The 26596-nt window shown below is 38.1% G+C and overlaps 1 protein-coding gene across 2 annotated transcripts in view; it reads right to left on the bottom strand.

The window, feature by feature from the left end:
• Positions 1 to 831: 831 nt before the first annotated feature.
• adam12b (ADAM metallopeptidase domain 12b) overlaps positions 832 to 26596 on the bottom strand; it is a 91744-nt gene continuing 65979 nt past the window's right edge. Inside the window, exons 12-23 of one of the 2 annotated variants that reach the window (XM_032553456.1) lie at positions 23982 to 24159; positions 21436 to 21525; positions 20192 to 20387; positions 19992 to 20100; positions 19389 to 19587; positions 16294 to 16371; positions 13770 to 13878; positions 13417 to 13603; positions 9736 to 9844; positions 7928 to 8182; positions 2651 to 2826; positions 832 to 2373 (exon numbers count right to left, since the gene is read on the bottom strand). In XM_032553456.1, the coding sequence (XP_032409347.1) occupies positions 2325 to 2373; positions 2651 to 2826; positions 7928 to 8182; positions 9736 to 9844; positions 13417 to 13603; positions 13770 to 13878; positions 16294 to 16371; positions 19389 to 19587; positions 19992 to 20100; positions 20192 to 20387; positions 21436 to 21525; positions 23982 to 24159 (1735 nt within the window). In that variant the 3' untranslated portion in view covers positions 832 to 2324. The remainder of the gene's footprint in view (positions 2374 to 2650; positions 2827 to 7927; positions 8183 to 9735; positions 9845 to 13416; positions 13604 to 13769; positions 13879 to 16293; positions 16372 to 19388; positions 19588 to 19991; positions 20101 to 20191; positions 20388 to 21435; positions 21526 to 23981; positions 24160 to 26596) is intronic. The other variant, XM_032553457.1, reaches the window with a different exon arrangement.

Raw genomic sequence — 26596 nt, 5'->3', positions numbered from 1 at the left:
TGGAGCAAAGGTCAATCGTTCTAGAGTTTGGGGAAGGTGTCGAATGCGATTGGGGTAAGTTCTTTATAAGTTACCAGACAAATATATGGACATGGGATAAGAGACGTTTCATGTGTTAAACCACGGAATCACAGACAATGTCAAAAGCATTTTAGGTTAAGAAGAAAATTGATTAAAGTAAATATTGCATTAATGATTTCAAAATCAAAGTGCCAGAGTATAAAGGTAGATATTGCTTCTGGTCCATTGTGATGGTTTTTTAGTTAGTGATTGTTGTGTAGCCATCTAGCACACTCTGCTGACAAGATTTATAGAAATACTGATTTTGTTTTCCAGCAAGATTTGGTCCTGCCCTCACTGCCAAAAGCACTATTATCTGGTTTAATGACCATGGCATCAAGGTGCTCAATTGGCTAACAAACTCATCTGATAGGAATCCCACTGATAACATTGCCATGATCATTCTGTTAATTCACTTCTTCAAATAAATTAAATTAAAAATAACTCAAGATTTCTTTTTTTTTATATTTCACATTGTGATACATGTCAGTACCTGTGATCTGACTCAAGCATTAAAAAGGTTAATGCTTTTGTAAATTTTCTCTGTGGCAGTCTTAAAATGTGACATCATGACGGGGTGGAGAGACCCGAGACTCTTTTGTTGTTGTAATGACATGTATTACCCAGCAGGTGGCAGTATTAATCAACCAAAATCAAACTTTTGCAACTTCAAAAGTTGGAAAAGTTGAGTTTCTGTCCTCAATTCTGTGGACAGAAACAAGTTATTTGTTGCAGCAGAGTTTATGAGTCAAAAATAAAATAAAACAATTGTTTTTCATTATCACAAAAAAACCTTTATTTGACCTCTGAAATCAACAGTCAGGCCTCATAGTTCATTTGCGACGCTCAAGTGTTAAATATCAGGTTCTCACTGAGAAGGATAAATGGGGCTCAGCCGCAGAGCAGTTCTTACATTTCTGTGCTTGTAAAACAAAGAGATAAGAACAAAATGAAAATGGCAACAGACACAATAGTTACACTTTACAGTAAACTCGGTGAACAGTCCTTACAAACACATTTACCACACAATTCACACAGCTTTAATGTTTATGTTCCAATAGTGAGCCGTCATGCCAACTGTTTCACACTTTAACAAGATCAACACATTTTTTTTGTAAAGAAACACAAAGCAGGACGTAACTGACTTTCATTGTGTTGCGGTGAACTTTAGGATGAACTGAAAAAGTGCCCATAAGTGCAACACTGCACTCTAAAAATCCCATGAGTAAGTCTGTAAATGCACAGGGAGAAACAGCAAAGCAATGCAAAAATCAATACTCGTAAAAGAACAAAAGAGTGGGGAAAAAAACATCAACAAAGGAACAGGAAAACATGTTGTTTGACTTAGCGTGTGGAACTTGGAGAGCTGACAGCGCTGAGGTCATCTGGCTTGGCTCTCAGGATGGAGGACGAAGTGAGCGTGAATGTTAAACATACAAACACTGGCGTTAATACTGATGAATTGGTTGCTGGAGGGATTCGCTGGAACACGATCAGTCTGTGGAATCTGTCAGCGCTCGGTTTCTGACGTCTCGTCTGAATCGGTAGAACATGTTGAGCATCCAACACTTCTCAGAGGCAGTGAAAGGGAATTTAGGTGCCTTGATGTGAGCCAATCAGAATCATTTTCCATCTAGCGTCATCTTGGAAATCATATTTTCTCGTCGGTAATTGCTTATATTTTTGTTTTTGTTTTCCAAGTACAATGGCAGATAGAATACAGAGAAAGTGTTTTGATATTGAAAACCCTATGAATAGAATAACTAAATAAATAACGCTGTTAAACTGATTGTGCCCCGTTTCCCTTCATCTGTAATCGAGTTTGACTTTGTCTACAGTTCCATCACTCAATTAAAATCAATTGCTAAAAAAAAGACTCTTCAATTTAAGCACATATTTTTTTTAAAAAAGTAAAAATAATGTAAAACAAATTTTATAAATGACTCTTGATTTCTCCTTTTGCTCAAATCCTGCTTGTGGAAAATTCTTCTTCATTTGCACACAGGCTTATAATGTCAGAGTTAAATAGTTAAATAGATAAATAGTTCATTGGTACCTGAGAGAGGACAGCACCTTCTAGAGGCGTAGCACCAAGCTGTGACGGTCATCCTCGTTTCTCCCCAGAAACTTTGCAACTCTTCCTGTGGTCCAACATGTCCAACAGAGTCTTGTCTCAAAGATTAGTGCAAAACAAGAAAGTCTTTGTAGTTTCTTCCTTTTTTTTGTGAGATTTTCTCTTTTGACTCATCTGCAAAGTCGACTACTCAGCAGTCCTGATTCTTTGGTGGTCTGTAGGGCAATGCTGGCACAGGTCTGAAACACAAATAAAAGTCGCCATGTTTAATAAAGCAGAACTAGGTCAACGTGATTGTATTTTATTGTCATTTTCTGCGATTGATCAACACAAAGCGTCACATAACTAATAAAATGTCTACTCATTTTCTTTAATTTTTCACATTTGGTGGTTTATCAGAAGATATACCACCACTCACCAATTAGCTCTCCAAATATGCACAGGAATAAAATGCCCAAAGTGTGAAATGAACACTTGAGACACTGACAGACAGACTTTCTTTTGTGTTGGACAGACCTGTTTGGTAAAGGGATGCTGGGCGGCGGTCTAGGAACCTTGGGGATAGGTACTGGGATCGCTCCGGTCCCTGGGATGTGGACCCCCGATGGTGTGATGCTGTACCCAAGTCGAGAGCTCCGCCCTAACGGATCAGCAGGCAGAGGTTTCTGTGGTGGACTGGGCTTCTCAAAATCCTGAGAAGGAAAATGAAGATAGATCTACGTACTTGATAATGAAACATTTGCTCGATGTTATTCTTACAAATAGAACAAAATGGGACCCAGAACATACAGGATTTTCTTTTTTTTTTTAAAGGATTTGGTGCGTTGATGCTCTAATAATGTTTCACTAGAGGGCAGTGTGTTCTCAGCATCTTCTCTGAATAGACACAGCAAACATATGATAACCCCACCTCCACATTCTTTTCTCCATCACCTCCATGCAGATGCTGTGTGACGGTGGAAGGTTATCTGGATAAGGTGCCACCGTGTGTTACTAATCTAAGTGAGGAGGCAAGAAAGCGATAAACTTCAGCTACAAGCTCAAGGCTCAGGCTCAAAAATATAAAAATAAATCCCCACATGTACCCAAGACACAGAGTTTGACAAACCTAAAGTGATGTGCACTCACACAAAAAGCAACAAAAAAATAAAGCTCCACCAAAACAGGGAAATTCTGTCAGCTTGAAAACTTGTTTAGAACCCAGAGGACTCCAGCACGGCCATGTTTCTGCCAGTAAAACTTTGCCAAGTGATATACGTCTGGGGGATTACTGTGTTTTCCAGATTTTGTGATAAACGCATATTCTACTTATAACAATAGCTCCAACTATGTGGCTGCGGTAAACAAGAAGCCTTTAATGATTCAGATGGTCCCACATGAGCTTCATGAAGACTTTGTTTACAGAGTTTATTGTGAGGGAACCTTGCTGGTCAACACAGGGCAAGACCTTAACCTCACTGAGCCGCTTGGCGATAGAAACGCCAACTGTGAGTCAGACATGATTGGTGGGTGCCTGTGACTGATTCATCGAAGTTCCTTGGAGGCAAAAGACCTTTACTCCTCTCCAGGTTGTTCACAGAAACTGAATCATTTAGCTGTTGTAGGTTTAAGTAAAAATAGGAATGCAGCTGATCAATTTTTTATTCCTCAATCTGATTCTCTTGATTGGACATGCGTTTAGAGTCCCCTTTTGAATTTTTTGTCCCATTTTGTCTTATTACAGGTAAAAAAAAAAACCATCAATATATTTGATTGGGATGATTAAAATTGTATGTTTAGGGTTGGAAATCGTAAGTTGCTCATTAACAATGAGAAGGTTCCCATATTCAGGTACACAGATGCCTAAAAAAAGGAATGTTTCAGTCAGAGTGAGCTCCATTATCAACTCAGCAGGGTGTTTTTTTTTTTTTTTCTCCAAGTCTACATCCCAGCAAGTGCGCAAGTGGGGGGATGAAAGGTAAACAGTGGGGGATTCCAGTAATCCAATTATAAAAATATGTGGAAATATTAACTCAACCAAACAGCCAACAGTATCCCCGGCCCCTGAGTAGGTGATGTAGCTGAACAGATACATCTATCTGAGCGCATTAATTCAAGACCTGAGCTCATAGCAGCATTGTTTGCTTAAAACCTCATATGCTGAGAGAAATCTTGGTAATGTTTCCATATATGTTAATTCAAAATCAAATATTGCATTGTTATCTGAGTAGCTGTGCTTCAATATAGAGAAGATGCAGTTATTTGGTTTGAGATTTTGTAAAGACAAGTACAACATTATTTTTTCTCCTCAGCAAAAATACAGCTTATTTAATTTATATTTCCAGCATCTGATAAGTTGTTAGAGGGGGAAAAAAAGCATGATAGAAAAAAACAGGTCTTTTGAATTCCCTCCCAAGCAGTTTTCTTTAAACTTTAAGAGAATTTTTTTTTTCTTTTCCCAGTAAATGCCTTGATATCAGTGGGGCGCAGTCAGTTTGAAGACATTCAGGCAGAACCAGCGGGGGAGCTTGTAATACGCTCTTAAAAATTGATGTTCTGTTTGTCGTTGTTAGCCTGCTGTTAAATACCAGCAGAATCCCTCATGTGCCTGTGACCTACATATGCCGTCTCTTCCCTCTCGATCTGATTAATCGCTACCAAAATGGCTTCAAGATATTAGCAGGTAACGGGGTTTTATTGTTTTGGCAGCTGGGGAGCCGTCAATGTTTATGGCGCACAGTCACCCCACAAATTTCATACGGAGACACTGTTATGGGCACTCAGTGGCAATTATTGAGATGGTCAATGTGGCTCACTGCCCAGGGCAGCATCCTGTCAGGGGACAGCAGAGAGGATCCCCCCCAAACAAAACCTGTCAGTTGAGGCCAAAATAAGTAATTTATTATCATGCTCATTCATTGGGGAGAAGGCTCAATTTGAGGCTGCTTTTCTAAAAACATGGGCCGCATTTGATCATCTAGTGAATGTAATATTATAACATTGTTTGCTGTGAAAACGAAATTTTTATTAACAAAAAAAAAGTGAATCCATTTTTTTCTCAAAAAGTTTAAAATCTCGGCTCATCTCCAAGATCCATGAATTTAACACCTGTTTTAATTGTGCTGTAACATAATCAGCTTATTATGTTAAAGCACACACCATAATATTATGTCCTAACATAATAACTTCAGGGAATGGTTTATTAATAATTCAAGGCACTTTGGCATTAAAATAGAAAGGAAATGCAATGTAAGAGACTACATTTGGCACAGTTATTTAGTTATTTCAGAATCTGTTGATTTACTGAAATCCTGGACGAAAATCTCTTATTTAGAGGTCAGAATGGGTAAAATTGTTCAACAGGATATAGAAACTACTTTTTTTGTCAGTTTAAGCTTTCTGACATGTGCTGATTTAATAATAATCATAAAACTGTGCACAGTTGGGCTTAGCCAGAAAATAGTCACTATTTCTACGGATGGGAGCTTCGTGGCAATAGCTCGGAAATGCATAACACCTGTGTGTGCTCACATTTTCCTGCAGCCGCCAGCTTTTTCTGCTGTATTTCACCTGATTCATGATGAGTGATGGAGAGCGATACAGCGCTGTGTGTGAACAACAGGAAAAGCTGATTCAGACTTGGAATCGTTTTCTTTTCCTCCCCATTGCTGTCTGAATGCACTGATCATGTTTTATTAAGAGGTTTTTATTTTCTAATGAGACCATGGAAGCCTGGGTGGGTTAAACTGAACCAACCTGGAGGTGATCAATTATTTTACGTTTTTATTTGGGTTTGCTAGTTAAAAAATTTAATAAGATTAAAAAATATATATATTTCATAATTTGTGAGACTGGTTTTTTTTTAGTCTTAACAGTATTCAGATCTTTGATGTATTTTTCTCTAAACTGCACTAAAATTACTAAATACATTGGCTGGCTGGTTTAATTAGGGTACATATAACATAAAAATATTTAATATTGAACTACCAGCTCTGTTTCACTCTGTAAAGTTAAGGTGACCCCATGTGAGCACTTGTTGTTGGGTCACAATATAAGACTAATTAGAGTTTAGAGTCTAATTTAAAGGCTAATTTCCTTTTAGTGGACTGAAATAAAACCAACTGAGATATCTACAGGAAAAGTCAGTGTTGCGAAGACGCTACCAGAGAAATCAAAAATGGAAATTGGACCCAAATTCCTCGTTTTAAATCCATTTGGACACTCTGTTGTTTTTTTTATTATTATTGTTATAAAATATTTTGCAATATAAACCTTCATTAGAAAATAAAATATTGCGCTCATGTTGTTTTGGAAAGACTATAATGTTAAATGACCATCTCCCTGTGGAAAGATCTCTTCGGGTCTCTATTGGAGAAGTTTGGTGTATGAGAGAATTGAAGTTGTTATAACTTACTTGAAAAGAACTACTGCTGCTTCCCTCAGATGCTTATGGTGTTTAAAAGAAAAACGGATCTAACAATTACGATAACTTTTCCTCTAGTCCCACAATTTTTGAAACGTGTAGCATTAAAGTTAAACAAGTAAACATTTTAATCATCAATTTAATGTTTTTCTACTCCTTTTATTTTATCTTTGGTATCACACTTAAACTATACAAACAACCTCCTCCAGATGTTTTGCTTATGTTTTATAATGGAAATTATTTGCAAGTAGGATTATACAATATTTATGTGAAGCAAGAATAATGAGTTAACGCCGGTTATGTGAACGGTTGAAGCCAAACATAAACATAAACAGCATTAATGGAGCTCTAAATCTCATCCGCTGGCTATACAGCTGCAGCGCTGTTCGGTTCCTTCGCCAAAAGTGAATTAGTTTTGTATCTTCTTCCTTCCTTTTTTCTTTTTTTTTTTATCCCTTTCCTGGCATCCAAAATGGCTCTTTTTGCAGTGTTGGTTCAGGAATGCCTGGTCAAGATTTTGAATCCACCACCTGAGCAGACAGATGGATTTATTATCTCCTCTGCCTCCAATACCACCCGACTCAACAGAAAGCAGAGCTTCACTCAGGAGATGGGGCACAAAGAGGGAGACAGATTGAAATGTTTTGCTGTCGATATGCAGGCGGGCACAAACCAACCGCAGCGAGCTTTGCTGCAGCCTTTTGGAAATGGACACACAGGTGGCAAGTTTTAGGTCATTAAGTACAATTTGCATATATTTTACATTACATAAATATTTTAAAGAGCAGCAGCTTTTTAGATGAATTAATACTTTCCAACCTACTGGTATTTGTTACATTTTAGGACACGAAAAGCTGAAGTCTGAATTGTATTGAAATGTAGAGCTTCTACTGGCCTTAGATGATGTTAATATTAAGCTTTGTCATATAATTAAGCAGTATGTTATAAAGAACTTTCTGTTCAAGGGGAATAAACCCGCATTATTGCTTGAAAAGATTGTGAATTTTTATCTGTTGTTAATTGTGCTGTGATCTTCTTTAGCCACTAACTATTTTAGGAACTACTCAATTTGAAGATTTCCTGGCATTGTGATTTTTTAAAGGCTTGGAAAGATGTTCATTTAGCTGCTGAATAAAATCTGAGATGTACATTAACACTAAACGCCTACTGAAAAATCTAACCTAAACTGGAAAATTAATAATGTTGACATTTATTCTGTCCTATTTTAAGACTTAAACATTGTGATGGATGGATGTAGTATCTAGACAACAGAACAGAACGTTTCCTTTTCACAGACCTGCAAACGGTTACATTTCAGAGCGTTCCAGGATGCTTAGAAACCCAAAGAGATGATCCGATTAAATCACACCGCTGATATTACTCAAACATACCTGATCCACTCTGTACAAAGACTGCTTGCGCGGCAGGCTGAGGAACGGCGGTAAAGGAGCGGGTGAGACCGACGAGTGGGTGGGCAGGACTCGGTGGTCGTGGGTGGGCAGAGGAGGCAGGGTGGGATGGCCCACGCTCAGAGACACGGGCATGGGCTGGCTGATGTGCAGCGGCTGGTAGAGGGGAAGCCTGCGCAGGCTGTGAGAGTGGAAGTTGTGAGGAGGGAGGAGAGGCTCTGCACTCAGGAAAGACGGCTAGAAGAAGAAAAAAGAAGTAGCGATATTAAGTGTTAGCAAAAGTTAGAAAAAGCAAAATGTTTGACAGAGTGCCAGCATAAACACAGATAGTAAGACTAAGCTAAAACATACACTTGAAATTAAGACACCTTACCAACTACCTGATATGATTTTGAACCTTCATGAGGACCGGTGTCCTGGTGGACTCAATAAATGACGTGTAAGAGTTTTCGGGGTGCTAGGTAAGGGTTGAACTGGTGACACAGAAAGCATTCCTGGCTTAATGCGTCGACATTTAGCCATGTTTATTTCCTGGACAAAGCCATTAAGAGTTACTGCTATCATTAACTCTGTATTCTTTGTGTTTTAGCTCAATGCTTCTGTGTTTGGCACTGTTTTACTACTGGAGGAAGCCACTGACAGCTGTTGCTCATAGCAACTGTGTATTCATTGTTTTACTTCATATAGAAAGTACTTTTGACTTTTGCATTTAACAGTGTTTCTTTCCTGAAAAAATGCCTCAGTCAGAGATTTGCTGCCACTAACTGCATACTTTATTTTTCCTTTCCATAGAAATTGATCCCAGCTCAGTGTTTTTATGTTTACCTTGTGTTTTTTTTTTGGTTTGTTTTGTTTTTCCAGGAGGATACTCCTGAAGGAGCTATTTCTGCCATTAACTCGGTGTGTAATGCTGATCTCATAAAACCTGAATATTACTTTCTGGACTTGTAAAAGCCAGAGTCTGGCCAAATGTCCTGACCAGCTGTCATTTTTTTCAGTCCAGAGCTTACCAATAAGCATGTTAAATGGTCAGAAAGGATTTGGCTGCAGGACAAAAATGCGCAAACACACATTGCAGCAGTGGAGATGTATTCAAAGAGCTCTGCTGTGATGCAGACTGACATGTGCGACTGGCTGCAAATGTCACAATAATAAGAACAGACAGGCTGTTTCAGAGATTCACTCTGCTGAGCTATAAAAAAAGATCAACTGGATGAACTTCTATACTTGATTATGACGTTGGATAGAAGTTTCATTCTCAGCGGTTGCCAATGGAGGCGAGCACAAACTCATATCAAATCAACGCACACTCATGCATATAAATGTCCACTCCTTTATTTTGAGGCACAAACACAACAATAGGTAATCTCCCTCCGTGCTTATCATTTTCAGCAAACAAATCAAACCCTATTTTCCTCCACTGCCTGAATCAATCAACTGTGCTCCCCTCGCAGGAAAAAGAAATCACAAACATTAAAGGGGTTCGAGTTTCGACATCCTACATCTCATTTCTGTGACGCCATCTCTCAATTACAGTTTGGCCATGTCCTGTCAACAACAACACTGTAATTAATATTTCCACCTTCCCGAGATATGGTGAGGCTGAATCAATTTTCCAGCTTGCCGTGATCTTATTTGATCAACAAGCCCCGAAGCAATAAGACTCAGAAATTAGTTTTGGATGCAAGTTATCGAAGAGCACTAACGAAAAGTTATCAAAAAGTTAAAAATATCCTCAGCCACACAGTCAGATACAGTAATTAGGTGAATAAACAGAGTAAGTGACTCACCTTATAAATATTGGCTGTAGAAGGTTTGGGTGGAGGCTTGCGCTGTGGAGTGGGTCTGTACCTGGACTCAGTCCTGATGGGGCTGGTTGGTCTGGTTGCCTCCACGGATCTTGGAGGAGAAAAGAAATTGACAAAAATTTTGTCATACATTCGATGTGTGTTTGGATGAAATTCCTTTCCCATTTAAAATATTTTCAAATTGCAAATGTTTGCACTATCTTTTAATTTGGACAGACTCTTAGGAGATGGAAAAAATCTGATTTATTTTTTATTTTGTAAATGCATCAATGAACAGCAGTTTATATAGTGCTGTTTTGGTAAAAATGTCAATTTTGTGAAGTAAACACTTCTTGGTATTTTTGAGTACCTTTCTACTTTTCGGGTCATAGTGACCTGTTACACACACACCCACACACACACACACCCACCCCCACACACACGCCACCGCCCACCCTCATGCACACATACAACCGCACACGGTTTGACTAAAGCAACATAAACAACATAATCATTTGTCTATAATCTCTATCTGGAAACCTTCGCTGTATGTCTTCTTCAAGTCAAATTTGGCTGTTTAATGTGAGAAAACTGGACATTGGCATCAGCTAGTAAAAGCCCGATCAGTCCTTCGGTAGTTTTAAATCAGTGAGGAAAAAAGTGTTGGTAATTTTCCATTTTTTCTGAAAATGTAGGTGTGAATCCATTTTCCTATAGAAACACGATATGGGTAGGGTTAGGTCAATATCGGCGATATTGAGTAATGTCTTAAGCTGCAGCAAGTAGCTCTTTTCTTGCTAGTATTTTCTGACTTATGGAGATTATCTGCCTTACTTGAATGTCATGTTCTCTCATCTAACCCATTTTCAAAGGTGAATAAGACAAAATGGCTTCTGTGTCATCTCATATGTACACCCAATGGGAAATGGATTACTAATTAAAAGTTCTAGGACAATCTGGTCGGGATGAATTGGTAAAAGTTCTAAATGATGTATGTCTGCATCAAAATTTCATCATAATGTTATGTATGGATGATTTTGTGTCTTTGCTCAATTAATATTATCTACTCATACACACATTGCTGCACACTTAGATAACCATAACCTCATCTCTTTATTTGTCAAGGTTGGGTGAACAAATACAACTCGTGTCTGGTCTCGCCTGGAATAAAGAACTTGGGGTTGATTCAGTAATAAAATATCCAAAAGTAATCTCCTGATTTACAGACTGGACAAATGGATGGCGATGATAAACTTTTACAGATATCATTTGGCAAACAAAGACCACTTTGTGTCATCAAACAATTCTAAGTACGACCAAACAAAAATCATATTCATATTGTGCCACTTTTATTTAACATCTTCATCATCCCCCTACCTCAGACTGTGGAGCTATACACGTCTTTTAATATCTATGCTGATGACATGCAACTTTTTATTTCTGTTTGACTACTTGACTACAGTCCATTAGTGTTATTGAATTACAGCATGCAATTTTAAAATGTATTTCCTTTCCTGGGATATCACATTTTACTGTCTTTTTTATTAATGTATTTTGAGTAGTTTATGTAATTGTCCTCTAATTTCTGGTGAAGCACTTTGAATTAACTTGCGTGTGAATGGTGCCATACAAATAAACTTATCTTAGACTAAAACAGTAAAGTATGAATATAAAAATGTCTTAGTTACATCTTTTATGCTGGACCTGGTGATTATGTTGAAAATTATGATCCCTCTTCCCCCGCCAATAAAAACGTCCTCAATTAATTGTTGAACTTTTTGCATTTTTTAGTGTGAGATTTTACCGCAACACAAGTAAGGGGGAACAATCCTAATCTTATACAATCAAATTGCTGGTTGCCTGTTGACTTTAAGTTCAACATTCACACTGCAGCTGTGTGAATGTTGGGTGTCTTTGCAGCTGCAGTGGGTGGTACCGTGAGCCTGTACTATTTATATTCAGGCCCATATGGATTTAAGTATGGCACATATGCTGAACTTTCTGCTTATTGGTAAGAGAAACTAATAAAAAAAATATGTATGACAAACAGTACAGGATTACTTTCGTGTCAAAATGCATTCTTAAAGGAAGGAAGTCTGTAACTGGATTTAAGTATGATGAACGTCCTGCCAACGTTGTTGCCAGATAATGATAAATGTTGATTGCTTTGGTCTCCCTTTTTCTTTGTACGATAAAATCTTTTCTCATCACCTATCCTTTTACATCAGGCAATGCAGTGGCCATAAAAAAGCCAGTGAACCTAGTGAAACAATCAGCCTGCTCCACCTTAAAATCTAAATGCTGCTGTTTGTATACAATATCAAAAAAAGCATTATTTATTTAGGAACTTCAAAATACAAATGTAGGGAACTATCTCATTGCAGCTACTGTTAGATCGCATTGCATAAAGTCTGATGCTAGTTTTGTTTTAAACTACATTTTAAGAATAAGCAAACAACGTGATAATAACCAAAAACACCCTAATTTCTTATCATAAAATGAATTAAAACAATAAAAAAGATCCATATTTGACTAGTGCAAGTCATAAATGCATGAATGTTTTTATGTGAAAGAAACATGTGACATAATAGAAAAGTTAAGAAGCTGACCATCTTTTATCTGCTTCATCTTGCAGACGATCCTCTGATCCCCAGAAAAATATTCCAAATAACTATTTCATTTAGTAATATTAATATTCAATGTAGTTACTTAACAGTTTAGATAGGGAACAACTGTATTTTAAGTAAGCAATGCAAATTAAGTTGAAGGCTTATAAAAAAATGACCAACTTCAACACGAAAAAAAAATCAAGATAATCCGTTTGATATTAATGCCTTCTTTACTTTTACTTGTTCTTCACTCATCCAGAAGTTTAATACGTTGGAAAGAAAAGAAAACAGAAATGATAGTGTCCCCTGTGAATCATCCACTGTTGATTTGCTACATCTGACAGCTTAGACCAACTGTTACCAATTTGTGCTTCAAGTTAGACAGACATTTTAAATTGGACAATTGGAGCACTTGAAAAGTCCTGCTTTTATCTCTTGAGGCGGTTGGAAGAAGAGGATTTTTCTTCTGTGCAGGCAGCTCTTTGAAACACTGATCCAATCTTCCTTTTTCCGTACTGCTAAGATTACAGTAATGGACTTAATGTTGGCGTGAGTCATTCTTTTTTGCTCCCCTGTCTTAAGTTGGTTTAAAGCGCTGCTGCACATCTTTTAGCTGGTACTCACACAGTTGAAACCACATATTTACATACAATGAATAAAAAGACACATACGTATTTTTTTCACGCTGTCTGAAGTTAAACCAGACCAAACTTTTCTTGTTTTACTTTAGTTAGAATTACCAAAATTATTTCTATTTGCTAAATGCCAGAAAACTTGGTAAAAAAATTTTCTTAGAAATGATTTTGTAACTCTCCTCGAATTCAAAAGTTTACACACATATGGTGAGTATCAGGGATAGCTCTCTTTTAAAATGTATGACTTGGGTCAAACTTTACCATTACATTATCATTTATTTAATTTCCCTCTGGGATTAATTAAGAACTTTTGGATGTAAATTTGAATTCAAGTTTCAAATTTACATTCAAAATTACAGCTGTATTTTCCTTGAAGATCTCTATAAATAAAAATGGCATAGTGTGGTATATATATATTTTTTTTGTCTGAAAGGTATTACCTGAGTTTTTCCAGAGTGGTCTTTTTGTGGCTGAAGAACAGACGCAGCAGAGTTTTCCTCTTCAGAAAGACGGTCACTGTGGCCACCAGCAGACTAACCAGGGTGACCAGGACCACCACGGTAATGAGCACACTGTCGGCTGATGCCATATACGACAACACGCACATTAATACACACACACGCACATCTACAGCACAGAACAATGACAGGAGATACAGCTGTTACAGCTAGGTAATGAGCACAAGAACTACAACATACTTTTTGCACATCTATCTATCTGTCATATTTTGTTGAAAATGTTCTTGTGATCATGCATACATGAGCAAAGGCAGATATTAAATCGCCCACTCTACCTGCCAGTCTCATTGGCCCGCTGTCAATGCTCCCGCCAAAGCCAGGTTCCTTGCACAACGGAGGAGCCCACTGCGCTTCACAGTGGCAGTTCTTCTTGTTGTTGCACACCTGCAAGAGTGATGGATGTTTATTGCACTATACATTACACTTACTCATTTTGATTGCCTTCAGAAATGAACAGAAAATCAACACATCTTGTAATCGTTGCAATCTCAAAAGTTCTAATACCCGCTGAATGTATTTGCATCTGTATTTTTTGGACTTTTATCATATTAAGGTCTGAAACTTGAATGTGTTTTATTGGTACTTTATGTGACAGATCAAAACAAAGTCGGGCAAGATTACGTAATGGAAGGAGATTAATAGGGGACTCTATATCAAGCAAGAAATCCAATTAGCTCAGATATGTCAGCTAATCTATAGGATGACATCATCATGTGGGTTTTCTCCTGTTGTTTAAAGAGACAGTAATTAGTCTGTACGAAAGCTTCTTAATTAAAAAAAAATCCCTAAAAAAATGTTGTTGATAACTTTTCTGGCATTTAGCAAATAGCAATAATTTTGGTGATTTTAACTTAACATTCTGAAGACGTTTGGCTTGATTTAACTTTTAGACAATGAGAAAACATGCGCTTCTTTTTAGTCAATGTATGTAAATGTATTTGGTTTCAACAGTAGAGGGAAATCCTGGGAGAAAATCTGTAAGACGCTGCAAAAAAAACCCAGAGAGGATGACAGCACCTGTAAAACTACAGAACTACAACAGAACGGTTTCCATCTGAGGTCCTAAACTCCAGTCCTTGAAGAGTTGTGTGTGCTTCAACACACCTCAAGTGAATAATTAACAGAACTAAGTAGCACTTGACTGCACACTGAGGGGGGTCTTCAGCCATTTGGGGTGTGTTGAAGCAGAAACAAATGTAAATGAGGTGGCATACACTTTTTATCTGCAAAAAATAAAATAAAATAAAACAAAACCTGTTTTTTTTTTTCTGAACATCATAGGTACAGTCTACTTTTTTGTTGTACTATCTCAAAATCCAATTAGCTTTTGGTTGCAGGGTAACAAAATGTGAAAACATTCCAGGAATACAAATTGAGTACTTTTTGCAAGACACTGTTAAAAGTGTGTAAGAGCCCATCCAGCTCTTGCCTCGGGTTTCTGGTCAAAGTATTTTATCCAAGTGGGTTCTCCAGAGAGGCATTAAAATGCAGCTGTCAGTACGAGGGAGAACAGAGGAAAAGACAGCAAAGCAGATGTGTAGTGGAGTATTTACATTTAGCACAGATGCACAGCCTGAGTGTCTCCCTTGCCTCCGGCATATAGCACCATATCCACTAGGTGATAGGGTTAAGAGGCGCTTGGAGGGGATTTCATTGTACGTTTGCTAGAAGAGAAATGCAGCTGACATGAGCGAGCACCGAATCAAATTTAGTATGTTGGAGAGAAATCTTTTTGCTAAACCTACCACATATTCCAAAGACATTTAATGTAATCTAATCTTTATGTAAATAAAGTGATTTGTAGTATCTAAAGTATTTTATGTACTAAAAAAAATTAAGATGAGACTCACTTAGGAGCACAGCATTTAAGCACATAATGAGCAGGCTACATATGTCAGATCTATCCAAGATAGAATACTTTGTAATAAAAATTAAATAACATCTGTTTTAGATTTAAACTGTGTTTAAATCTATTTTAATGAAATCAAATTGGGTTCATTAAAGTTTATCAAATCTCTTCCAAGAAAAGGAAAGTAAATTAAAAAAAAATGTAGATAATCCCTCCTTTCCCGTCATACACCACACCACATTGTCAATTTATTTATTTTTTGCATTTGTTCCCGCCAGAGGAAAGATACATGAGACCATTTTATTGCTTTAAATATTCTTGCAGAGGGAATTCTATTTATCTTTTTGCGGAGAATAAGAGTTTCTTATTGATTGGCTTTTATGTTGTAGAAAGGTTTAATAAACGACACAGGGGAATGAACAAGGCAAAAGTTTTGATTTCTCACTGGCCCCCTTGACTTAATGGAGGGTAAAGATGAGCGGTCAGAACGGCCTGTGGCGAATGCTGCAATTACAGCTCTAAACAACAGAGTATATAAAACATGAAAGCGTCCTTTGTTGAATTATTGAGAAGAGATGCTGAGAGGAATAAAGGTAATCGTTTCGGAGGGGGGGAGAGATATAGCGCGACTGATTTACTGTTCCTGTTTCCTTTCTTGTGCAGTTATAAAAAGGCGGAAAACACTTGAAGTTAACATTGAAGAATTGTGCTTGAATTCAACCGAGCTAACATCGGCGGAACAATGAAGACTGATTGAGCAGGCTGCATTGCAAATGCACAGCTACTCTTTTATTATTTGCAATTACAATGCAGAGAGGGAGCTTACCTGATTGTGTGACTCTTTGGTAAATGTGAACAGATTAATACACAGTCCCTCCTCGGGCTTGCGAGCACCGCTATATTACATAATTTAACACTAAGCGCTATGCTAAAAGGCACTTTGCACTCACCCCTCGTCCACTGCATTTCCCGGAGCACTCGACGACGCCAAAGACGCTGACATTCTGACACTGCCGGTTCAAGCACACCTATGAAGAGAAAAGCAACATTAGACGTTCTCAGAGGAACTAGACTGCAAACCTCAGTGAAGGAGAAATGACTGTATGTTCTGGGTGAGGACAGCTGTGTAATAAAGTAGCAAAACATGGCTAGCACAAACATGTTCCTGTTAACTTGTATTAACTATGAATTAATTCATCAAAATGCGATAGTTTTCTGCAGACGTATCCATGTTGTGATACACTGAAACTATTAACCTCAATGGAATCAGGGGATACATGGAAATGTTTAAATGAAAATAAAGTGAGCATTTGTATTCAGAACTCCTTACTCTGATACCCCCAAATAAAAAAAAATAAAAAAATCAAAGCACAACCAACTACCTTAAAAGTCACATAATTTATAAATCGTGTCCACCCGGGTGTAATTTAATCCTTTAAATCGACTTTAACTAAACAGGCATAAAGTTGTGGAGAAATTTAAAACAGACTTAAATTAGAGAAATATTTCCTAAGGTTTGAAGATCAAATAGGTCATTGCTTAATTGAAAAAGTACGACTTTAGATGAAAACCTACAGCAACATCCACTAAACTGACAAGCCAGACACTGTAGCTCTGGATGAGCTGCAGGGATTCACAGCTCAGTTTGGAGAATCTGTCAATAGATCAACTATTACATGTTTTGTCTGTAATCCTGAGCCAAGGAGGTCCTTTGTGGACTTTCCTACATGCTGTGTGGGAGACCAAACAAACTTAGGTTGTTCTACTCAGACGAGACCAAACAGTAACTTTCTGACTTGCACAGAAAAGAGCAAAAATATGTGGAGGGAAATGAACACAAGGTGAAGCATGTTACCCGTTGCTTCTCTTCAGCAGCTACAGGAAAGCTGGTCAGCGAAGACAGAGCAGAAGATGAAAGGAGCGAAATATCAGATATCCCTTGAAGAAAATTTGTTAGATGCTGCAATTTGTCTTTTGACCTGGGGGGAGGTTCACCTTACAGCAGGACCGTAATCATAAAGATAAAGGCTGAGCTACAATGGGATGTTTTAGATCAAAGCTTATTCTTGTGTCAGAATGTCTCAGTCAAGGTCTTAACCGAAAGGCAATTCAGAATCTGTGGCAATGGTAACAAACTAATGTGCACTGATGTCCTCCATCCAACTTAATAGATGCTGAGGAATTTTGTAGTGAAGAATGGACAAAAAAAAAATTCAGTCTCTAGATTGCGAGTCTGACATAAGATCAAGTCACAAAGGACTTGCTGCTCGGTGCACTCACTTTTCAGATTTTTATATACACTATGATATATTATGTATCCCTTTACTTTCTCATCATTGTGATCTAGTACTTTGACTGGTAAAGTTCCAATAAAATACATTGAAATTAATATCTGTGATGTAAATAATGTTTAAGGGGTACAGATGCTTTCCATGAATTAAATAAAAGAGGAATTGCAATTAATGTTACAATTTTATGGACTGACAGAAGAGTCAATCCATAAAATAATTTTCACTGAAGGTTATTTTAGAGGTAACCTGAAGTGATTAAATTGAGTAGTAAGCCACAAAAGAAACAACAGTTGCAAAATGTTGCAAATTTTTCAAGAACAAAGAAACATCCCAGTGAATAATGACAATAAGACCTGCATTAAGGTGAGCAATGTTCAGCTCCTATTTTCCCCAAATTACCGCAGAACAGCAGGATGTGTGCTGTCAGCCTAATGCTCTGACTGATTTGAAAAAAGCACAAAAACCTTTCTAAAAGAACAAGGACGTCAAACACACACCTCCAGACCATTAAAATTTCTAAATAATGGGTCGTGCAAATTCATGACTTGGGAGTCAGTAACCAGGAGATGAGCTGGTCTGCTTGATGGCCATTTCCTGCATAAAGAGGACAAAAGCAGCTAAACACCAATTACGAGAGCGCTGGTTTGAATGAACTGACCATGAAACTCTTTCACTTGGTTCTTCAATGATTATAATTGCACTTTTAAAATCACTAAAGAATTTTAGAATTACTGTTCAGTTACTGACACTTTAGTACCTGAACATGACAGAGTGCAAAGTTTCAGGTGGAATATTCCTGCATCAACTCAACATTTGAATAACCTTTTCTAATCATTTTCATACTCCGGCTCTTAAATGTTCATTCAAAATTACAAAAACCTTTTTTCTTTAGAAGATAGACTCCAAGCTGTGGTGGGGAGGAGGGGTTTGAGCTGCATGTCATTTGCACTCTTTTGTAGAGCTAATGAAGAGGTAAATAGTTTTGTCCCAGGGCCCTTGGCTCAGGAGAAGAAGTTGGGAGGCATAGCTAATAAAATAACTGATTCCACTGTAGAGCTGGCTCAGGCAGAAGCACAAAGTGTACAAATAAATCACCGAATCCACTCAGGAGTTAACTTTATTAGATGCTCTTCTCTGTTCTCAAACCTCCTCAGTGCCTGAATTGATACTAGAGAAGTACACATATTCTTCTTTATGAGAGCGATTCAGCTCTACAAACACTCTACTGGCGATAATGGAGTTCTGAGAACAAAATAAGAGATCCACTGATCGGACTTTTCCTTGTTTAGACATAAATAAAACACTTTGCGGCAATTAATGAGGCTTCTTATTTGAATAAATGAGACAGAAGTCAAAAGAGATAAACGATTACAAGTTAATTAATTGAGATTTTACTCTAATCACTAAAAAGGCTGTTTACTCATTGAAGGTCATGCTTAAAACGGTTTACTGTTTGATATGGAGTCACAACAGCATATCAAACAATATACTGTAATCAGGAAAATGAAACAACGGCGACATACACATTTTCTTTTATCAGTGAGAGCTGGAACACTCATGACGAGAACATTAGGATATGTCCAAGCCCTGGTTAGAGTCTGTTGATGAAAATCTGTATGCCTCACTGCTAAATGCACAGCAGCATAACGGAATTTTTTTTCCATGCCACTAAATCATACGGCAGACACACAGCAGTGTAACAGAGGTGTGTAAATCTGACCTCTTTTTATTTTTTTCATATACGTGTTGCTCACCATGTTGTCTCCACACTTTGTCCCCGCTAGAACAAGCCCGGGGTCTGGCATGTCATCCCCCAGGTACACATGTGTGCCCCGACACAGAATACGTCCTCCTTCCTGTAGCGGGATATTGGTTTCTATGGAGACAGCGTTTGTGCCGATCACTGGCCGGTTTGCTCCACCTTGGCACTGAATTTTACCACACTTAGCATCCCTGCAGGAATTCACAGAAATATGGAGTAAGGAACTGTTTGTCAAGTCACAGACAAACCGAAGTAACTGCGAAGATGGATGAAAGCTCGCTGCGGAGGACGACTGGGCGTCGTTAATGCAGTTACATTAACTAACAAGGAGCTTGATTACAGAATTACCCCGAAGGGAGAACAGTCTTATTATAAATAGATGACAATCCAGCATTAAATTATTCATAAATAATTTCTTAAAGAGTCCTTTAGTACTATCTTTCACAGATTGCAATTTTCCACCATGTTTGAACACCACATGTTCTTCGCTTCAAATGGATAATGGCAAATGATGCAACTGAAAGCGGGTTTCGTTGTGCTTTGCATAGCAATTTCTCTCTACCTTCACTTCCTGAGTGTGGCAACAGAATCCTACCTTGCGTCACATTTGGCAAAGGAGCCTCTGGAGTCCTTCCCACAGTTCCCGTAAGGATCCCCTGCAGAGTTGACTCTCTCGAAGCAAATCCCGGGAGCAGGTTTAGCTCCTGCAAAACAAAAACAAACAGTCACCATATTTTGATGAGGAATTACTTGGTTTGAATACAGACACGCTTCTTTTAGCAGCATTTGCTCCACCTGGTCCCCACAGCGTGATGCACTGCTGCTCGTGAGTCTGGCAGATGCCATTGTAGCAGTAGCCGTCTACGTTGTGGCAAGCGTGTCCGTCGTGCAGGTAAACGTTGGCTGGGCAGTGCGGACTGGATCCGGTGCAGAACTCGGGCAGGTCGCACGAGTTGCTGGACTCGCGGCACATGGTGCCGGGCAGTTTGAGCTGCAGACATGTACAGTTCAGTAAACCACTCCACGTACCCAAACCCTGCTGACCTCGTATATCTCTTCATGGCTGTTGAGAGCACTGCTTGGATGATATTTGGTAAAGATGAAAGCAAGTCAGTGAGTGTTTTTTAATATCTTGAGACGTCAAATATCTGTTTCACGTTGGACTAAAATGTTACAAAGGAAGAGTTTGAAGTTTGTTGAAAAACTAATTTGACAGAGCCTCTACTATTTTTTATTTGTAAATGATTAAAATGAGTATTGGTATGAAAAAAATAAAAACATCTCAATCTATTTTTTTAGTTCACTAGAGTGTTGGATAGAAGAGCTGACTTTGCCTTTTTCATCTGTTTTGTAAAAACCATCCAATAGTGGGCTGTAGCGCTTTTGTGTGGCTGATGTAGGCGTCTATATCTTTGCTTTCACAAATCATCAGTTTGCCATCATAAAGTTTTTATTTCTCATATTTCTGAATAAACCTTTGCTTATGCAAACAATATCTCTCATGACTGACCTGATTAATTTGAATATGAAAGGTTGAATGCAGTTCAGAGACTGAAAACAAGCATGATGCGGTTTGCTAAGTAATATCACGACTGTGGGATGAATTATAACTTCATCCTTCACATGGCAGTGAAAGATGAAGTTTTTTCATCTCAGAGATAAAATGTAGTTTAAACTGATAAATTCATATATGTAAAAATACTCTAAATAATAATAAGAGTATTTAATAATATGTAAACATAATACATGTAATAATAATATGTAAACAATAATAATAATAATATGTAAACATTTCTTTACGAGGAACTGAATATTTAATGAGGCGTCATATTTTATAGGCAGTATAGTCATGTATAGCATGACTGAATTTATTTATAGTACTGTGAGTGTGTGAAAAACATTTTGAGAGAACATTAAGTCAATTACAGACACCTTCAAAATGCATCTTTTCAGAATTTCCTTCCATCCAAAGGATTTTCTTTTAGTCGAAATGAAAGTTAAACAAGGTCCAACGTGGAGGGAGACCTAAAACACGTTACCTTGCAGTCTTCACAGCATTGCCCGTGGGCGCACACAGCATCTCCTTTGAGGGTGCATGTGGTGGCGTTGCAGCAGGGGTTCATGCATTCCTGGAGTGCAGAGGAAAGAAAACAAACCAGCTGACAGCATGTGGTCCTGATCACAGGTCTGAGGTTTGCCAGTCCCTGTCAGATGGAGCACTCCGGGTCATCGGAAAGCACTTCCTGTCCACAGATTCCCACCCTGACCTTCAGATCTTAGAGCTGGAGCTCATGTGTTTTAGATTTGGCAGTTCTCAAATACTTTCAGCTTATCTAGTGATGAAAAAGAAGGTTTAGACATTTTTTTTTATTTACGACCTCTGTGACGAGTCAGCAGAGATAACAGGAAAAAAAAGAGGTGAGGAGTTCATCGTCTTACTGAAGTTCTCTGCAACCTCCGTATGAAGGCATATGAATTGTTGACTCTCTAATTTGTCAATGCTGTTTAATGAGTCTGACTGTTTACTCTTTGTCTCGCTTTTTCGATTTCTTGTTTATCTCCAGGCCTCTGTGGGTTGCCAGATCAAACAAGCCACGTGGGGACATCGGGAAGGTCATTTTGAGGTATGGTCGGAAAGTCTAAGCTACATGCTGGTTTGCTGGTGGTCAAACAGAACAACTCCAGTAAAATACCACCTACTGATTTCTAAACAATGGAGTTTCCTTACTCTGCGTACATAAACAATCATGGATCCTGCTCAGTTTAGCCAAATTGCAAAATCTAATTTCATTTGAGAGGAACTAAACAAACAGCCCTCGACTCCAGCAAAAAGACCACGCAGCTTTGTAGTTTAAAAGAATCAACAGAGTGACACGTCTCTCCAGAGGAACCGATCGCATCTTGTTAACGTCAGGAAATCTACATGTTAGCTTTCAAGTTTTATATTTCAGCTTCATGCTCTTCCAGCGTAACAGACCAATAGTGGTCTCTCAAGAGTACGTGATGCGGGGAAGATAAGTATTAAAATTCATTAGCTTCTAACTGCTATTTAAATCTATCAGATTCATATTTAATCAACTCTTTATATCTTCTGAAAGGCTGCAGCTACAACTGCTAAATGTTAATTGGTATCAGATCTGCAGCATGCAAAGAGCAAACTCATCTCTGAGTCTGTTCATCTACTCATTCTAATTTATATGTAAACACATACAAATTAAATATAAAGGACAATGAATATTTTCAGAAAACCAGAATAATCAGTAACAAATAAGAATATTTCCACTGAGTATGATTCGGTTATATTAGGGTTTAAACCCACAGTGTGCACAAGCGGGAAGACAGCGGGCATGGATGTGTGCTGCAGAGTTTGGAAGGCAAAGCCAAAGAAAGCTAGTTTAAGCTACGACTGCATTTAACTTGTTTGCTTGCTTTGTCACACAGCCGGGCAGCAGTTTGATTAATGAGCCTCCAAACATATGAATTCACCATGGGCACCTGGTCAAAGAAAAACAAGATGTAAACAAAATAAAACACTACCTCAGTGGGGTTTTCCCTTTTTTTCTGGTAGAATATTCTTGGCTTCATTATGATTTAGTGCTTTCAAATTACAAAAACATTCTCCAGAGATGGTGGGAGTTTTGAGTTTGAGGTTGTTAACTTTGGTAAAGGGGATTTTCAGTGCTTCAAGTTGATTCTTTGCAGAACCAGAAGAACTGTTCCCCCCCCCCCCCCCCCAGACTTATGTTTAGGCAAAGCTATGGAAAAGGACAACAGCAGGTAACTGCAAATGACAGATTTGCAATGCCTTACAAACACATCCATAACCATTGAACTTTTCACTTTTTGTCACATGATAATCACAAACCTTTTTGAATTTCAATGGGATTTGTATGTGATAGACCAACAAAGTGGTTCATAATTGTGAAGAGGAAGGAAAAGACTGATGGACCTTAATATAGGACAATCCTAGAAGAAAACCTGTTAGAGGCTGAAAAAAGGCTTGAGATCAGAAGTAGAAGTAGCAGAAGTCTGCTTTCTAGCAGGACAATAACCCTAGAAATACCGCAAGAGCTCCAATGGAATGGTTTAGATCTAAGCATATTCACGTGTTAGAATCCCCCAGTCAAAGTGCAGACCTAAATCCAAATGCAAATTTGTGGCAAGACTTCAAATTGTCGTTCACTGACACTCTCCAACCAATCTGACTTAGCTAAAGCTGGTTTGCAGAAAAATATTGTAATAATATTGGTCTCTGGAAAGGTTGCAGGAACATACCCCAAATGACTTGCAGTTGAAAATCCACAAATACTGAGCAAGGAGATACAAATGTATCATTTGCACACAATGAAAATTTTATCTGGAATTTGTATTTTTTCCTTTCTTTTCACAATCCACTACTCAAAGATTAGGTTACCCCACAAAATACGAATACTTCAAATTCAAATTAATTTCTTTCTCCGCCACAGAACATGCTTATGTTGTCACACTGAGTTGCACTTAGAGCTTCTCTGCATGACCACGGACGAAGAGTCTGATGCCTTCTACTGAGGAGGGTTAAGATGAAGCCTTTTGCTGTCAACTTTACCTCAGGCTCCCCGCAGTCGCACTCCTCTCCCTCCTCCACGTAGCCATTGCCGCACTTCTGTCCGCCATAAAGCACCTTGACCTCTGGCATGTTGTACAAACACATGCCCACACCTTTCTCCAGACTGGCTGCAAGGTCCTTCTTGCTGCAGGTGCTGAACACCGTCGGGAATGGATACCTAAGAAATGAAAGGAGGAAAAGAGTGAGACAACTAAAGAGATATGGTCTTAATAAAGCTAATCTTGCTTGATGTTAGATTTGACAGTAGACAATAGAAAAATGACCCAAAAAGGTGAACAGATAAGGAATAGAGATAACTTTTACAACAATGACAGCCAGATTTGCTCATTCAAGAGGCTTTTTCACACAAGTTTAATGTTCTGATGGTATTGTATGAGGCGTGCTTCAATGGATTTTCTGTCCTACACAAAACATAAATGGCTCATTTTTGCCAGCAGCTACATTTACAAGAGTCGTAATCTGGCTGGACAAGAACAATTTAAGCAGCTCTCTGAACAGGGTCATTGGGGATGAAGGTGATTTCTGAATGAGTCCATGTACAGTACATGTGAATACTTTAGAAAATTGCAACCATGAAAGCAATGGAATTTCCAATTTGAGTCTTTCCCATATCACTTTTCTTCAAGGCTGACTGATCTTTTATTTAAAGTGGGAGTAAAATAAAGTCTACACTTATAGAAAAAAAAAAGCATTATGACTAGTGGGTAGAACCTTTTGAAATGGTAATGAAAACAAAAAATGGTAAAAAACTATTTTATTTGTTGGGGGAACAAATTAAAGAAATGAAGTGATACAATTTTGATATTCTTCTCGACTCCACTCTTTCATTCGAATCACACATCGCTCAAATAATACAAATAAAGGTCAGAGAGGAGTTGCCTAGAAACAATACAAGAAGTGAGAAAATGGTCGCCTCCAGTCAGTCAGACCCCAGAGGAGAGTGTGGATAGCAACAGGTATTTGAGGTCCTGACCTGGACTTTTCACACTCAAGCTAACTGCAAAGAGACAGATAAAGAGCTTTTCCACTTGAGACCACCGAGACAGTACAAGGTCTCTGATGATGGTGACACATATTAATGCAGAGGACCACAGAAAGCTTAAAGTTTCTCTTAAAATGTGTGTGGGGGTGTGTGTGAATGGGTGAACGACTGAAAGACTGAATGTAGTGTGAATCATTCTGGGATCCTATGGGCTTGATGGAGTGTAAGCTATTTACCGTTTCACCATTAAAGAGTGACTGCAGTGCCTTTCTGCCCCGCTGCAGCAGAGTCATCAAGGTCAGTTTTCTTCTGCATAGATCCTGGCAGCTTGCATCATTGAATCACTTCATTTTCAACTGTGACCAGTTACATTCCATAAAAGATAGATTATCTTCTTTTTCTCACTGATATTGAATCAGACTGGATGTTTTCATTGCTTTCTGTTTTGGTTATCCTCATAAAAACTTTCACAATAGTTTGCTGGAACTTTGGTCCATTCCTACAAACATAACTGGTGTAATTTAGTTAAGTATGTCAGCCTCCGTTGGTTGGACACACCATTTCAGGATCATCTTTTTATGGATGCAATTTTGACTCTCACTCCAAAATGTGGTCATTTTGTAGCAAACTTGAGAGTATGCTTGGGATCTTGCCTTGTAAATCTTTGGTTGCCAAGTTTTTCCTGCAAAAACACCTTATCCAATTGGCTGCAGAGAGTTGGGCAGATTTCAACACAGACAGCCAGAGAACAATTGACTGTTAATAGAGGAAGTAAGCTAGATGGAGACAAAGGCTTGGAAGATGCAATATTTGAAACATCAAAAACAATTTTCTCTAAACAAAGAGGGATTAAGGAGAAAAAAAAGACCTTTAAAGACTGAAATTATTACTAGCAACTTAATTATTCCAAGAGCCACACCTACCAACAAGTGACTGATCAGTAATCCTGAACCTTTTGAAATTATTTCTTCCTTTTTATGTAGTTGGACTAATTGGCCTTTAACTTTGAACTTATAAAACATGCAGTATTTACACCAACCTTTGTGAATAATTTAGTATTAGACAGTAAAAGCCAACAACTACATGTCACATTAGACTGGAGACCATAGACCAAGAGCTGATCCTTCTTGTGAGCATTATTCAAGACAACCAAGCAGTGTTGCTGGTCTGACAAATTGCTTCACTCGGACAGGTTCATCTGATGCATCTCAGATCAGATATAGGCTGATGGGGGTCATTGTAGCACTATTTTTTTATTCTCTCCATTTGGGGTTTTTAAATTATCTAGATCATTGGGAGAAAGAGTCTTCAGGTTATGTCATAGGCTTTAATCACTTTGAATTTCAATGAGGCCAAGCAGAAGTCTCATCCTAAGAATAATTAGCATATTAATGAGTTGATTCTTAATTCCCTCAAATGAATTGTTTTGCTAACAATTCCCACAGTTTCTTGTTATACTCAGATAATAAGGCAATAGGTGGTGAATTATAATTCTATCTTGGCAACACACTGGCTGTCAAGGCAGATAAAAACTAAAGAGACAAGTGATAACGCCATGTTCACTTTGGATAACGTAATAATGTAAATATAGCATTTCTAACCTTGTTATCTC

Source organism: Xiphophorus hellerii, chromosome 22 (genome assembly GCF_003331165.1).
Source record: "Xiphophorus hellerii strain 12219 chromosome 22, Xiphophorus_hellerii-4.1, whole genome shotgun sequence".
Classification (NCBI taxonomy): Eukaryota; Metazoa; Chordata; class Actinopteri; order Cyprinodontiformes; family Poeciliidae; genus Xiphophorus; species Xiphophorus hellerii.
This window is presented reverse-complemented; position numbering and strand designations above follow the sequence as displayed.